Source organism: Pichia kudriavzevii, chromosome 1, assembly GCF_003054445.1.
Source record: "Pichia kudriavzevii chromosome 1, complete sequence".
In the NCBI taxonomy this organism is placed as follows: Eukaryota; Fungi; Ascomycota; class Pichiomycetes; order Pichiales; family Pichiaceae; genus Pichia; species Pichia kudriavzevii.
In genome coordinates this window covers 1544918-1559947 of record NC_042506.1, presented here as the reverse complement: position 1 = coordinate 1559947, position 15030 = coordinate 1544918, and the positions used below count along the sequence as shown (strand labels likewise).

Below are 15030 nucleotides of genomic sequence, written 5' to 3'. Positions count from 1 at the left end.
AATCGCAACAGACTCCCAGCTACAATGAGCTACTACTTTGCAATAGTCGATGCAGCAAGTCACCCTGTTTACGAGCTTTCATCACAAGACTCAAGCTTTGCAATGGCTGCAATGGCTTCTCTCGATATACTGGAGAGCGTCCAATTCAAAGAAAACAAGTCCTTCTTCCCCAATATAGACACTTACAATTCAAATAGTATACACATTTACCTTACTTTGGCAAATACAAAATTTATACTCATATCGGATTCAATACCCACCGATAATATCAGACTTTTCTGCATGGAAATAAATGAATTGTACATTAAAAAATCGTTATCACCATTCCACGAATACAACACCCCAATACGATCCAAGGCATTTCATCAACGCGTGAAGCATATAGCCTCTAAATACTTGCTATAATACCCCAAATATCTTGCTTATATCTATTCGACTCTCATTTTCTAGCTCTTGTACAATCACATCTTCCTTATGCTCGCTAACTCTACGTACCATTTCGTGTATCTTGTGGATCCTGGAAATACATCTCTCAAATTTTCGTAATCGCCTCCACACCGCCGTCAGTTCAGGCAGTACAGGCGTGTTGGGTGTTTCAATGGTTTTGTTGATTGGCTCTTCCCAGTCTACATTCGGTATATCAACTTTCAAGACCGCAGAAACATCCTCTGCCTCTTTACCCAGACTTCCACCTTCTTCTTCGTTCTTTTCACAGTCACCACCACCACCACCACCATCATCATCATCAACCCACCAGTCAATATCAACTTTTCCATCTATGATTTTCTTGATGAAATTATCAATCAGAGTCTTTTGTTTAGCCCATTTCTCCTCCTTCATCATTCTCTTGGATATCCAGACAATCAATTGTTTCAGTCTAATTGGTTCTGGCAATGAAATATCCATATGCTTGTGTAGTTCATTTATAGGAATAGACTCATGAGGTTCTCCTTGAAACCCGTTTCCCAGATTGGATAACCTTCGTCCTCTACTAGCCAATGACGAACGTCTTGACAAAACAGGCGGTAGAATATCTTGGAATGGTCGTCCAATTGTATCATTAAGTGGTATGGTACTTTCGGGACTAATACTGCTTGATTGTCTCCGTATGATGCTTGGGCTTTTAGGCTCTATTCTTTCTCTTCGTACGCTTCTCTCGATCTGTTCCCTATTTTCTTCGTTGTTTCTCTCGTCTCTGTTCACAATCTGGACTTTCTTTGCTTTATCAAATCTCAAACCCTGAGGTATCTCTTGTGTGATTTTTTCGGTCAAATTGACCCTCTCTTCACTTCCCTTTGTTTTTCTTTTCTTCTTCGGTGATTCAAGCACAAACACTTCCTCTGGGTCATTAACGAGTGGATCTTCAGACATATCTAAGACGTCAAATAGTGATATATTTCTAGGTTCAGGACTCAGATCCACACCGTTTGTCTGCGTTTTACTAACCGCCTTTTGTTTGGGTGGGTTTTTGGATTTTGCTTTCGTTTTAGTTTTTGGTTTAGGCTCTTGCTTAGGCCGGGGTTTCGGCCGTGGTTTAGCTTGTCGATTAGATTGGGATTTAGGCTGTTGTTTAGGCTGTTGTTTAGGCTGTTGTTTAGGCTGTTGTTTAGGCTGAAGTTTAGACTGTTGTTTAGGCTGAAGTTTAGACTGCAGTTTCAGTTGAGGTTCCTCAATCATGTCAGTTTCTGGGTCATGTTCAGGCATCTTTAATGTCTTTGCAATCTTCGTAATATCCAACCCACCATCTCTCCGTGGTCGCTTCACAACACGTGCCCTCTTATGCCCCCCTTTGTCCATCTCAATACTATATTGGTCGATTTGGAGCACTATATTTGTGTTTACAGGCCTATGTTATGTGCTGAGCCAGATAGGAAAATGAAAACATACTTTTCGCTGATGGAAAATTTCAATGCGTTGCATATTTGAAAGCATTGAATTGGTTCACTAAGCTGGTTTTTCGTTGTTATCACAATACTTTGTACCAGCTACGTCTTTCTAGAGGTGCACCCGTATTGTTGCCGTGGTCATTAGACACAAAACCTGGTTATTGCCGGAGTTGTTGGTAGATCATGAACAGGTTTCAGTATCTAAAGAGATAAATCGACATTCAAACTACATCCACGCTGTGGTATGTGATACAATTGTCGATTACAATATACAAGTTTGGAAGCTATACTTTCATTTTCTGGAATGTGGATCATGAAATATTTGAATATAGGCGTTTATGGAAACATTGGTCAACCTGTTTGTGGGTTCAGCATGACTGTGAATGTACTGCAAATGGCCGACCATGCACTAGTACGACATCATATACAGTGATATGCAGCCTTTGGCATGTTTTTCAACTCTTTGTCTTTAGAGTGAAAGTTCTACTGGTATTAAAAACTGAAATGCTTGTCCATGGAAAGACACTTTTATTTTACGAGCAGAATCTGAGCTCCTTGTTTTGAAGACAGTGGTCCAATTGTTCTTTGAAGAAGTGATTTCTTCAATATATTCACCTTCTCCAACTGTTGGATAAAAACGCTATTTTTCAGGCTATCAGATTTGGTTTGGCTTAGATTAATGATTTTGGATTCAGTTTGGCAGCTGTAAGATACCGAGTGCACCATGATATCCATTGAAATTGTTGCGGACAAAAATACTCCTTTTGATGTTCTTCGTACTGCCAAACAGATGTTACAAGTACTTGAGTAGTTTGGCTCTCAACAGTTTGATGTCGTAGTGGTATTCAGTGGGCTGGATCTTGTTTACTTTCCACTAGGAATTTGTACTTTAAGTAAAAGTTTACTTAGTTGTTTTGAATGGAAGCTCAGAATCCGTTCTTTGGAGTATTTTTTTTATATTTGCTTTGTTTCTGTAATAAATAGAGAACTTGATCAGGCCAGCAAAAGTTTCTTTGGATTCCTGTAACGTTTCTTCCAAAGGGTCTTTTAAAACTCTTCTCACATGCATGCCACATAGGAACTAGCATGGGATAACGGAGTTTGCTCACATATGTTCCTCTAAAGCAAATATGTGATCTATTACGTGTTCTAATTCCATGTCTACGTTTTTTTTTTGGCTCTATTATGACGCCAACAGTAAATACTACATACGAATGATCTTTTGATCTTGTCGAATCATTCAGTCCAGAGTAGCTGGAATAGACTCTGTTTTTTTTTGTGATGGTTAGTTTCCATACTACTTTCTTTGCAGAAGCAACACTAGATTTTAGTAACTTGGCTCTTATATGCTTGCATGCCGACGCATTGCTGTGTTATATTCCAGTTTCTACCGCTGTAATTTTACCCAACCTATATACAAGTTCTATCTTCTGCTATCTAGTTTGGAATTCTAAATTTCATCACCTTCAGCCCAGTTGCTTCGACATTGACCTTCACTTTGATTCCAAATCTACCTCCTTATAGATATCGTTTCCAGCCACCCTCCTCCTGAAGTTTAGACTATAGTAGCAGTATCTTACTATAAAAATTCCATGTTTGGATGTCACAAATAAAAGATGTGCACTTGTTTTCCTTCGTTAACTACTTTACTCATTATGGGCAAGCCTCTAATTTACCCTCTTGATTGAAGAAACCAATGTTTTCAATCTTAAACAAGTAAATGGCTTTTCCCGCTAGACAAAAGTATGTCGACACAGTTTTCTCCGGAATTGACAATAATGTTTAGCATTCCTAACCAAAACATGGTCTTATTTGCGTTGCCTCCAGTTTAAATCTTATATCTTTCTGATTCTCTCCAAAGGGAAAATAAAAGAGAGATATAGCGGTATCGTTATAACCACTTTTAACCTACACCACAATTAAGCAATCCAATCTTTATTGACCTGAAACCCCTTCATGGACAATTGAAGCATACATTCTTGCACCATTTCTACAGTGAACTTGCTGTACACAATATAAAACAGTATCCTCAAACCATGATTTATGTTTGTACACATCTCCTTGCAAAACATAAACCTCCAGAGCTCTATTGCTCACATACCGTCACTCTCCGTTCAAGCAGTTCGTAGTGAGGTTATACCACTTCTGATAGAAACAGAAAACTAGAAATCATCGTCAATATGAACTGCCCATCTCCTCCCATATCCTATGGAACTTATGTAGGTGGCTTTTTTTTCCCCAAAGAGGAAAAGAGCTTCTCTTTTTCCAACCATGGAAAAGTCGTTTTTTTTCGGCTTCTGTGGATTCATATTGCCAGGTCCCTATAGAATTGGCCTTACAAAAACCCCGTGAAGACCATGTTGAGAGCAAGCATTATATACGGCGGCGGCATTGTTGGACTCGGTGTTCTCCTCTTCAAGTTCACCGTCCCCACGGAGGAACAGCTCCTCCAGGAAATGACGCCCGAGAGACGTGCACACGTTGAACGGAACCGTGCGATTCGCCAGGAGGAACAGCGTCTCGTTATGGAGATAGCCAGGGAGACCGCCAACAGCAACGAGCCCGTATGGAAGACGGGGAAGCTGTACAACCCATGGGAGGGGACGGGGAACAAGCTGCTCGTGGACTCAGTGAAGGTGCAAAGAGAGGAGGCCCGTGTTAGGCAGCAGGAGAAACTCAACTCTCTCCGTGATATGGAGCAGGAGTTGAAGAAGTAGACGGTACGCCGTCATATTACCCACCCGCATACAGTATACGTGCTCGTGTATATGTATGTATATGTATATGTATATGTATATGTATATGTATATGTTTACATGTCTATGGATCTGTTCCTTGTTTGCACTGCTCCCTTCTCCATGCCGGACTATCGCCCATTCATCAAGTCCACAGCAGCCGTTATTTTGGGCAAGGAGGTCTCCACAACCATCCCGGCCTCTATCATTTCGCCAAGAGCTATGGCAACAACCTCCCAGTGGAAAACAACGTCCAGTTCACACACGTCGGCAAAACACGCATTGAGTGTCTGCACAAACACTTGGATGAGGTCAAGCATTGCCAAGGGAGATTCGTGTTCGTCTACAAGGAGCGCAAAGTATAGCGTTGCATAGTGTCTGTAGACAACATGGGCGTCCTCCAAATGAAGCATGCAGGAGTCTGTCGGACTCCTCTTGGAGACAAGAGCATGTACTTGTCGAAGCAGTGATTGCTGTTTGGCAAGCGGCGTGTCGTTGTAGAACCGCACAAGTCTCGGACGGCCATCGTTGTTAAAGACAAGAATGGCGTGTATCATTGCTGTCTATGCTGGGTATGTCAGTCCCAATGTTTTGCAGCTGTCTCTCCAGAGCGTAACTGTCTCTCCAGAGTGTAACTATCCCACATAGGATAACTCGTACTTGAGGCTTTAGCAACTGCTCTGAAGGCGTTTTAGTTATGCTCGTTTTCCCATCTTGTGAACTTCAAGGTTTTTTTTTGTTTGGAGGAGACACTTTGATGCATTTCCGTCTCTGGGGCTCTTGTCCAAACACAATTACCGATACACACACACACACACACACAGAGTCAATGTCCATCCGGAAGTTCTTTAGGAGAAAGGAGAAGGCGTCCAAGGCCAAGGCCGCTACACCACAGACCCAGTCGCCGCAGACAGTCCATGCCGTTCCGAAACCAAGAGAATTCCATGTGGCTAATAATAACTCCGCCTCCACTCCTTCTCAACAATCGCAATCACAATCGCAATCACAATCACAATCACGGCTACCACCACAGTTACCATCAACCGGTGCCCCCATTCCAGAAGAGTTGCTTCCAGTTATAACGTTGATCAACCACCAACAGACAAGAAAATACTACTCTGGTTCCGCCCTGTACTCGGAAGACGCCCAGAATTGGAACGAAGCCGCATTCGACCTGGTGGGTAACGATATCTCCATCCATTCTGATTTGGAGGACCCAATCATCATCAACATTTGCGATTGCGAAGTCTCTCTGGACAGTCAGAACCCTCTCTTGTTCTCCATTTCAATCACCAACAAGTCGGTCATTTTCTTCCAGCTGCACTCGGAGCATGAAGTCCCCTCCTTCTATTCGGCGATCTTGTTATGTAAATTCGAGTACCAGCATTTGCAACAGGCTTATACGGGCGCTTTGCTGTCTTCCCAGGCAATCCACTATAGTGATATCAAAACCCTCCTATCGCCAAACAACAAAAACATAAAGGAAGAATGGTGTGTTGTTCGCTTCCCCTTTTTAAACGATAAATGGGTCAGATGTCTCGTCGTTGTTAAGCCAAACAATAAGGTGGAAATCTACTCTTCTTCTTCAAAAACGAAAAAATGCCTATTGGCCACTATAAATAACGGAATTTCAACATACACCATTTACCCTAACGACCCCTCTCAGATTCTTAACAACTCTCTCTTGCGAGTTTATGCACACACCTACATCAACGAATCCCTACTCAATTCAATCTTGAATGACGATACAAAGAGCTCTCTCAATACAGACTCGATTATCTCTAAACCAAAATCAAAGAGTAGAAGCAGGGCAAATTCCTTCACTATCACAAAGAGATTATCTTCTCTCTCTCTGAGGTCGCAAGATTCAGCTCCATTGTCCTCAACTCCATCAGGAACACCTTCGATCATCTCTAGAAGTAACTCTAGAAGTAATTCCAGAAACCACCGTAGACTACTATCAGTCGATACCTCCTTATCAATCGACACAACAGTCTCCGACTCTTCATTCAGTAACTCAAAAGTCCCAAAAAAACTACACAAGAAATCTATCTTGAAAACTCACTTGGTTTACCTGATCCCGGAATCCCACCCCAGTGTCAAACCATGCGAAATCATGTTACGCTTGCTGATCCCCCTGTTGAACTCCTTCACTCTTTATGGACGTCCAGCAAAGTTCATTTCTTCGAAAACCGACAAGAATTCACTACTTTTCGGTTTACCGCAATTACCAAACACTTACTATTTGTCCACCAGCTCTGCAGAACAATTGGTCAGGTTGAACATGGATAACGCAAAGAGAGAAAACTGGACATCCTCAGATTGGATTCTCATACTCAAGGAATTGCTGGGTAAACTCATGGAAAATGGTTGGACCGGAGGTTCCTACGTGGGGGATTTAGGTGCTCTCAACGTCAACCTACCAGCTAACAGAGGTAATGATAATCGTTTGCCGTCTTATGATCCAATGGAAGATTTCATTGATAGATCTTCAACGGCAACTTCTGTACTTGCATGAATATATATTGTTGTGATTATTTTATTGTGTTACTTTTTTTTTTCTCCATCTATATCTAAATTGAAAAGCCTAAAGCTATCGAAAAGAACGTGGAAACGTTCGTACCAACTTGTCTTTGTGTATATACAGTTTAGTTGCCGTGGCGAGTTTGAGAAACCCATAAAGGTATGTACTCATCTAAGTATGAGATTTGTGCATCTCTTTGAAACGTAGTACATATTAGGTCTCCGCACAGCATTATAGTTTGAGACAAAACCAAAAGTCCTACAAGACTGTGTTTTCTGCCTTTTGCTCATTTCTATTAAGTTGCTAATGACTGTTAGTGCGCTGAACAACCCACATCTCCTGAAGTAGTTAGGTGATGTGAACAAGGTTTCTCCTTCTCTTTTTAATTGTACTCAGACGGGATTCAAAACACGTGAAACTGATAAGAGTATCTTTGCCAAAGCTCTTTTGTATGGTTTGCCACACCATGTCACTTATATAAGAATATCAAAGAAAATCACAAAGGAATAAAAAGAAGAAGTTGATAAAAGTCAACTCACCATCAGCAGATCAGGGGGAAAGCAAAACGAGCCTTCAACTAATATCAACGCGAGTATTTACCTCTTCAAGATAGTTTTGCTGGTTATTGGTTAGGAGCTACTACTCTCCACCTATTGCTTCTGCAAGAGAACAAAACATATCGGTCACAACATGCACCACGTGACATCAGACATTGTTGCCGACATTGCCAAATACACGAATTCTAACAAGAACCATGCTAGGCCACCGATTGCAATACTACGCAAGATCATCCTCCTTCTGGAAGATCCACAGTTTCAACCGCAGAACTTGGAGATCACCACCTTCATTACTGATACATATAAGGACTACATTGATAATGACCAGGTCCGGCTCTTAGTCTATCTTATACTGGATACGTACGATCCAGGAACTTCTCTGACTCTAATCTGCGAGCCTCAGTTTTTGAACCTACTTGTTAATCAGTCTCTCAATGGCGACTTTCACGCAATGAAGACACTTCTTAGCACATCTCACAATACCCATATAATTGGAACGTTCGATTCCTCTATCACCAAGACCCTCTACGACTACTGGAGCCACTTACCAATAGAGAAACACACCATATATACTATACATATGGGTGTCACCTTCACACCTACTATTCCTTCGAAAACAGTCATTGAACAACTACTATCCATTCTACAGTCGTCCAATGATAGATTGCTGGTTTCCCCCATATGCGAGTCGATCATGTCGCTATCACCAAAAGTAGACCTTAAACCATTACTGAATGTTCATCACGTCTCTAAACTGCTACCTTGTCTTCTCCAATCCAAAGATCTCGAGCACCAGTTTCGCATATCATCAATACTGTCGCTTTTGTCTCATTTCGACACCACAATCAATGGTAATTTTGCCAATGATATACTCACATGTGTTTCCACACTCCTCAAGTCAGAAAACGTTCTTGTTTTCCTAAACACCGTCAAGTGTATGATCTCCATTTTGTCTTGTTCCGGCATTGCACATGAGAAATATCTCCTACAAATATTGAAAAGTTTTGATAGTATCTACAAGGGAATACAGGGTAAGGAACATCCTCGAATGCTCTATTTTCTAGCGTTGCGTAACCTGATCATTTTTATGCTCAAGTACAAAGACACGTTTCTTTCTAATGCGGAAATTGGAAACGCTCTTCTGTCACTAGTTAAAACATACAGTATGGTTGATCCATTGATAGATTCCGAGCTCTATATTATTGATACAAAGCTCGAAATCATCTACCTCCTTACCAAGCACGGGATCTTTGGTGACCATAAGGAAACATTCGATATTCTGCTGAAACTAGTCAGATCGTCAAACAGTGAGATATCATATAAGTCCATTCGAACAATTGGGAACTTATTGGTGAACTTTCCCCAAATTTATACGTCCCAACTACTGGATTCTCTTGTTGTGTTCACCTCCCACATACACCGGCTTGCATTAAGTATCTCTTTAAGTGAACTTGACAACGCGTCGCTGATAAGTACTTATCTGGACCAACTCCTGGAACAGCCAGACCCTATAATTAGGCCTGACTTCCGAACAGACGATATAGTCGCCTTCCTTGTTCTCCTGGGGAAATCAAAGTCACACATCGACACGCTGTTGTCGGTATACAAAGATCTCCAAGTGAGAGTCTTTGCTAACTCCGACGAAAAGGTTTATATCTACGACGCATTCATTAGCAGTCTCATCTATTCATATACTAATAACTCACTCTCACACGGGAAGGACATCCTCGAAATCATGAAACACATATACAATGACCACAAACTCCCACTCTACGTTAGAAAGAAAGTATCATTTCACACGAGACTCCTCACAATGGGTCACACTCTCCCAGAGCTACCCCCACACGAGCACACCATGTCTGAATTCGACCCGAGCGAACTCACCCCTGATATGGGCACCCTGGCCAGTGTGTACTTACGTCCAGTGCGTTCAATCTTCCGCCACGTTTAAATTGCCGCAATAGGCAACTTGCGAAACCCACCAAATTCATGTCTCTCTTTCGCGTATTTCAGATAATATTCGTGGCCTTGTCAATAAATCGAATATTTGACACACAACAAACAGGTGGAGTTTATACGTTTATATAGTAGGTTGTCCTTAGTAAGTTGCTCTACAACGAGAAAGTTTAACGAGATGAACCCAATCTTCATATATGCTGCCATCAGCTCCCTCTTTCTTGGGCTTTCTCACGCCACCGCATTAACCTTCACACTTTCACCAAATGAAAAACAGTGTTTTTATGCGTTCAATAACCAACAAAACAGTAACATTGGTTACTATTTCGCCGTACAAGCGGGCGGGTCGTTCGATATCAATTACTCCATCAAGGGCCCAAACCAGCAGTTGATTGTGTCTGAGGAAAAGCAAAGACAAGGTGATTACTTGTTCAATGCCGACCAAGTTGGTGAGTATGAATTTTGCTTTGATAACGAGATGTCGACATTTGCTGAGAAGGTTATTGATTTTGAAATCAAAACCGAAGACGAGGAAAACGCTATCAAGGCAGTCTTGCCTGCTGCACCAACCGAAAACGGCGCTGTCCTAAACATGCAGACATCTGTTGAGAAAATCAAAAGACAGTTGTCTTTACTTGAAAACTCTTTGAACTACTACAAAACTAGAAATAATAGAAACCAATCGACAGTCAAGTCCACCGAAACTAGAATCTTCTGGTTCTCTCTATTCGACCTTGTACTCATGTTAGCCATGGCAGGTTTCCAGGTCGCAGTGGTCAAATTCTTCTTCCAGGGCTCCCGTAAACAACTAGTTTGATCTAGCCCTTGTGCTGTTACTTGCATCCCCCTCTTCCTCGTTTCTAAAGTTTATATATGTATATTGAACCTTGTTAGGTAATTGCAACATGCATTTATAATGCAACAATGAAACGTGGCGACTCTGTGCCTTGCTCGTTGTAACACCATCGACGCGTCGAGCATCCCTTTAGCTTGAAAAAAAAAAAATTGGGGCCTTTATTCGAAATTTTCACCTTTTTCTTCATTTTTTCATCTTCATAGTTTCAACAAGCAATAAAGAAGGAATATTGAAGTACACAGAGACAAACAGACGAACCAGCAAACATGAGTGTGTCTCACTGTAGATTCTATGAGAACAAGTACCCCGAAGTCGATGAGGTTGTGATGGTCAACGTCCAACAAATTGCAGAAATGGGTGCATATGTGAAATTACTTGAGTATGACGATATTGAAGGTATGGTTTTACTCTCTGAACTTTCAAGAAGAAGAATCAGATCCATCCAAAAATTAATTAGAGTTGGAAGAAATGAAGTTGCCGTTGTCTTAAGAGTCGATAAGGAAAAGGGTTACATTGACTTATCAAAACGTCGTGTCTCAGCTGAAGATATTGTTCAATGTGAGGAACGTTATAACAAATCAAAGGCTGTTCATTCTATTGTCAGAAGATGTGCAGAAAAGTATAACGTGCCTCTGGAAGATTTGTACAAGTCCATAGTTTGGCCATTAGCTAGAGAATACGGCCACGCCTTTGACGCCTTCCGTATCTCAATTACAAATCCTTCAATATTTGATACACCTGAAATTAAAGCTCCTTCTGTCGAACTCTTGGAAGATTTGAAGGAAAATATCGCTAGAAGGTTATCTCCTCAGGCTATCAAATGCAGGGCAGATATTGATGTCTCCTGTTTCTCTTACGAGGGTATCGATGCTATCAAGGAAGCTTTGTCTTCGGCTGAATCATTGTCCGATGAAAATAACCAAATCAAAGTTAAATTAGTTGCTGCTCCTAGATACGTTTTAACTACTCAGTCTTTAGAAAAGAACATGGGTATTGAGATCTTAAATAAGGCCATCGAACAAGTTACTAATGTAATCACCAAATATGGTGGTGTCTGTGATGTCGCAATGGCACCAAAAGCTGTTACTGCCACTGAAGATGCTGAATTACAAGCTTTATTGGAGAGAAAGGAAATGGAAAATAATTTGGATTCTGATGAAGAAGATGAAGATGACAGCGACAATGATGAATAATTTGTATAATCTCATAAATAATAAAGATAAAGTAAAATATAGCATACGAAAACTTGGGGAAAAAAAAATGAATGAAAACTGTGACAATCAGTTTTTTTTTCTTGCCACATTTAAGTGGAGGCGACAGTAAATGGCCAATCGAATCGTACAAAGGAAAAACTCTACAGATGATATCACTGCTGCTATTGATAGCATCATAGCATCAACCGAGGAGCTCCAGTTTCTGGAAAGATTACATTTTAAACTAGTCTCGTACTATACCTTCTTATCTAATAGACAACATATAATAACCACTTTTGATCTTTTCAAAGAACACATTGCGAAAACACTTGACCACATTTTAACCTTTGAGGATGTTGCTAAATTGAAGACAATTACTCCGAATAATATCAACTTTGAGTATGTGGACAAGAATAATTTTATTTTAGAAGAAAAGCATTTTAATTGGAGAGATGGTTACAAGCAAAGAGAAGCTGATATTTTTGATATAGACAAAGACAACTTTGATACTGATAACCAAGTTTTAATTCTTGAGTTTATAGATTCAGGGAACAAATCAAGGCGTGAAAATACAGAGAAGCTGTTACCTGGAGCCATCAAGAAATTGATTATAAGGAGAGACAATCGATTTAGGAAAGATCTAAGGAACCTGGTTCGTGACAAAGGTGATAATACGCTGCAATATATACAAGATAGTTACAAGAAATACATTCCTGATAAACAAAAGTTTATTGATCCTATGGAAGAAATGAACCAAGAAAAAATTGAATCCTCTCATCAGCCCATCCCTCAATTGATCAACCACTTCAAAACAATGAACAACTATAATAATCAGTTGTCTGATTCTTCAAGGTACATCATACCTCCGAAACCTGCTAAATATGATCCTGAATTCTTTCATGAAGTGAGCTTACATCCCGATATTGAAAGTCTACTAGATTCTAAAAATATACAGCAGATTTATTCACATCAATCACTTGGATTGAGATCAGTGTTGTTAGAGGGTAAACATGTCATTTCCACAACCTCAACATCTTCAGGTAAGTCTCTCATTTATCAGCTACCGATAATACAGACATTGCTTAATAATAGCGAGGAGACGTCGCTTTTACTATTCCCTACAAAAGCTCTTTCACAGGATCAACATCGAGCCTTGCTTTCATTCATTGGTCCCACATTGAATAAAATCACCGATAAAATCCAGACTTTCGATGGTGATACCTCAAAACAAGATAGAAGGTTAATTCGTGAAAGTGCAAATGTGATTTTAACCAACCCTGACATGATTCATTTAACATTGTTGCCAAATCATACAACTTGGGCAAGATTTCTTAGAAATTTGAAATATGTTGTCATCGATGAATTGCATGTTTACAAGGGTAGCTTTGGTACGAATGTCGCCTATATATTGCGACGTCTACGCCGAATTTGTGAATTGTTTGGGAACACGAGCATACAGTTTATTTCCTCTTCTGCCACTCTAAATGATGCCGATTTACATTTATCAAAAATGGTGGGGTTGGATGACAAATCTGACATTGTTTGGATTGATGAAACAATGAACGGTTCCCCTTGTGGGTCTCGTTATATTGTGGGTTGGAATCCTGATTTGGATCGGGGCGGTAGTATGATTTCTGATACTTCCAGGATAATTGTGGAATTATTGAAGAAAAACACTAGGACAATTGTCTTTTGTACTGTGAGAAAAACTGTGGAACTGGTTATGAAAGAAGTTCGTTCTCAACTAAAGGATGAACCAAAGTTGCTCTCCCAAATAATGTCGTATCGAGGTGGTTACAGTATCTCTGACCGTCGTAAAATTGAGCATCAAATGTTTCATGGTGGTTTGAGTTGTATTGTAGCCACCAATGCATTAGAAGTTGGTATCGATATTGGTGGATTAGATGTGGTTCTCATGTGTGGGTTCCCTATTAGCTTATCTGGATTTGAACAAGAAATGGGTAGAGCAGGTCGTAGGGGTTTAGACTCTCTATGTCTCTTAGTTGCTGGCGGTGATCCGATTAGTCAATATTATATTGGTAGGATGAATGAATTAGTTGAACGTAAAGAATGGGAAGACTTGTGTATCGATCTAAACAATTTACTTGTTTGGGAAGGTCAACTACAATGTGCATTTAAGGAATTAGAAGTACCGAACAGTGAATTAAGTAATGAATGGAACAAGTGGTGGAACTGTATTCCTTGGGAAATGTTTGAAAATGTCATTAGGGAGAAATTCCGGTGGACTGGCACAAGATGGACATGCCGAGATTCGTATTTACCATTCCCAGCAATAATGGTCCCTATTCGTGCAATTGATGAAGATACATTTGCAGTTGTTGATATTAGTGGAGGCAGACAAGAGGTTATTGAAACCCTAGAGATGAGCAGGACTACGTTCACCTTGTACGAGGGGGGCATTTTCATTCATCAAGGTCTACCGTATCTTGTTAAGGAGTTTGATGTCAATGACAAGTTTGCACTGGTAGAAAGAGTCAATGTTGACTGGACAACCAGTCAAAGAGATTATACCGATGTTGATCCGGTCTTAATTGAAAGAGTCAGAGCATTGCAATTTGTGGATATTCCTATTTACTATGGTAACATAGTGAAAACATCGGTGGTTTTCGGGTTCTTTAAGGTCGATAAACGTGGTAAGATTTTGGATACAGTCGAGGTTAATAACCCGCCAGTTAAATACAAATCAAAAGGAGTCTGGATCGATTTACCAACAGATCTCGTCAATTTATTGAAGAATCACGAACTAAATTTGGCAGGGGCAATACATGCAGTTGAACACGGTGTGATGAATATCTTACCGAGGTATATCAGTGTAGGAAATTACGATGAAATTGGATGTGAATGCAAAGCACCAGAGAAGGAGTTTGCCCATCGGCAAACGCAACGCCGCCGACCAGCACGTCTCTTACTATTTGACACAAAAGGTGGGAAGCAGGGAAATGGCCTTTCATCACGGATCTTTGCCTGTGCCGAACTGATTCTACAGGAGACTTTAAAGATTGTAGAGGAATGTACTTGTCCATACGGGTGTCCACTTTGTTGTGCCGGTATGCAGTGTACTGAGAACTCTCTTGTTTTATCCAAGGATGGGTGCAGAGTCATCCTTCGATATCTACTTCACGATCCAACGCCGCTTGACGGAATCCCACGTGGTCCAGAGGGGAATCTCCCCGATATAGACATTGAGACAGTGGTTCCTGTTCAGAATGTGGGGAATGTCAAGTTGAGCCCCCTTGTGGAGGTGGTGAAAAACGAAAAATCTACTGAGGGTGCAATTGGGAGTTGAAAATATACACATAAAG

General features: G+C 40.6%; 9 protein-coding genes across 9 annotated transcripts; 7 read left to right on the top strand and 2 right to left on the bottom strand.

The window, feature by feature from the left end:
• Positions 1-24: 24 nt before the first annotated feature.
• C5L36_0A07040 (uncharacterized protein) lies at positions 25-405 on the top strand (the record flags this gene model as incomplete). The annotated part of the gene is made up of 1 exon (XM_029463718.1): positions 25-405. The coding sequence occupies one exon, from the start codon at positions 25-27 to the stop codon at positions 403-405; it is 381 nt and encodes a 126-aa protein (XP_029319578.1).
• On the bottom strand, positions 400-1797 carry C5L36_0A07030 (uncharacterized protein; the record flags this gene model as incomplete). The annotated part of the gene is made up of 1 exon (XM_029463717.1): positions 400-1797. One exon carries the CDS (start codon positions 1795-1797, stop codon positions 400-402), a length of 1398 nt encoding a protein of 465 aa, XP_029319577.1.
• Positions 1798-4243: 2446 nt separating this feature from the next.
• Positions 4244-4603, top strand: C5L36_0A07020 (uncharacterized protein; the record flags this gene model as incomplete). The annotated part of the gene is made up of 1 exon (XM_029463716.1): positions 4244-4603. The coding sequence occupies one exon, from the start codon at positions 4244-4246 to the stop codon at positions 4601-4603; it is 360 nt and encodes a 119-aa protein (XP_029319576.1).
• A 149-nt stretch (positions 4604-4752) lies between these two features.
• On the bottom strand, positions 4753-5178 carry C5L36_0A07010 (uncharacterized protein; the record flags this gene model as incomplete). Its single annotated transcript, XM_029463715.1, has 1 exon — positions 4753-5178. One exon carries the CDS (start codon positions 5176-5178, stop codon positions 4753-4755), a length of 426 nt encoding a protein of 141 aa, XP_029319575.1.
• A 140-nt stretch (positions 5179-5318) lies between these two features.
• Positions 5319-7139, top strand: C5L36_0A07000 (uncharacterized protein; the record flags this gene model as incomplete). The annotated part of the gene is made up of 1 exon (XM_029463714.1): positions 5319-7139. One exon carries the CDS (start codon positions 5319-5321, stop codon positions 7137-7139), a length of 1821 nt encoding a protein of 606 aa, XP_029319574.1.
• A 696-nt stretch (positions 7140-7835) lies between these two features.
• On the top strand, positions 7836-9653 carry C5L36_0A06990 (uncharacterized protein; the record flags this gene model as incomplete). The annotated part of the gene is made up of 1 exon (XM_029463713.1): positions 7836-9653. One exon carries the CDS (start codon positions 7836-7838, stop codon positions 9651-9653), a length of 1818 nt encoding a protein of 605 aa, XP_029319573.1.
• A 183-nt stretch (positions 9654-9836) lies between these two features.
• On the top strand, positions 9837-10475 carry C5L36_0A06980 (uncharacterized protein; the record flags this gene model as incomplete). Its single annotated transcript, XM_029463712.1, has 1 exon — positions 9837-10475. One exon carries the CDS (start codon positions 9837-9839, stop codon positions 10473-10475), a length of 639 nt encoding a protein of 212 aa, XP_029319572.1.
• Positions 10476-10780: 305 nt separating this feature from the next.
• C5L36_0A06970 (uncharacterized protein) lies at positions 10781-11707 on the top strand (the record flags this gene model as incomplete). The annotated part of the gene is made up of 1 exon (XM_029463711.1): positions 10781-11707. One exon carries the CDS (start codon positions 10781-10783, stop codon positions 11705-11707), a length of 927 nt encoding a protein of 308 aa, XP_029319571.1.
• A 130-nt stretch (positions 11708-11837) lies between these two features.
• C5L36_0A06960 (uncharacterized protein) lies at positions 11838-15014 on the top strand (the record flags this gene model as incomplete). Its single annotated transcript, XM_029463710.1, has 1 exon — positions 11838-15014. The coding sequence occupies one exon, from the start codon at positions 11838-11840 to the stop codon at positions 15012-15014; it is 3177 nt and encodes a 1058-aa protein (XP_029319570.1).
• Positions 15015-15030: the final 16 nt, after the last annotated feature.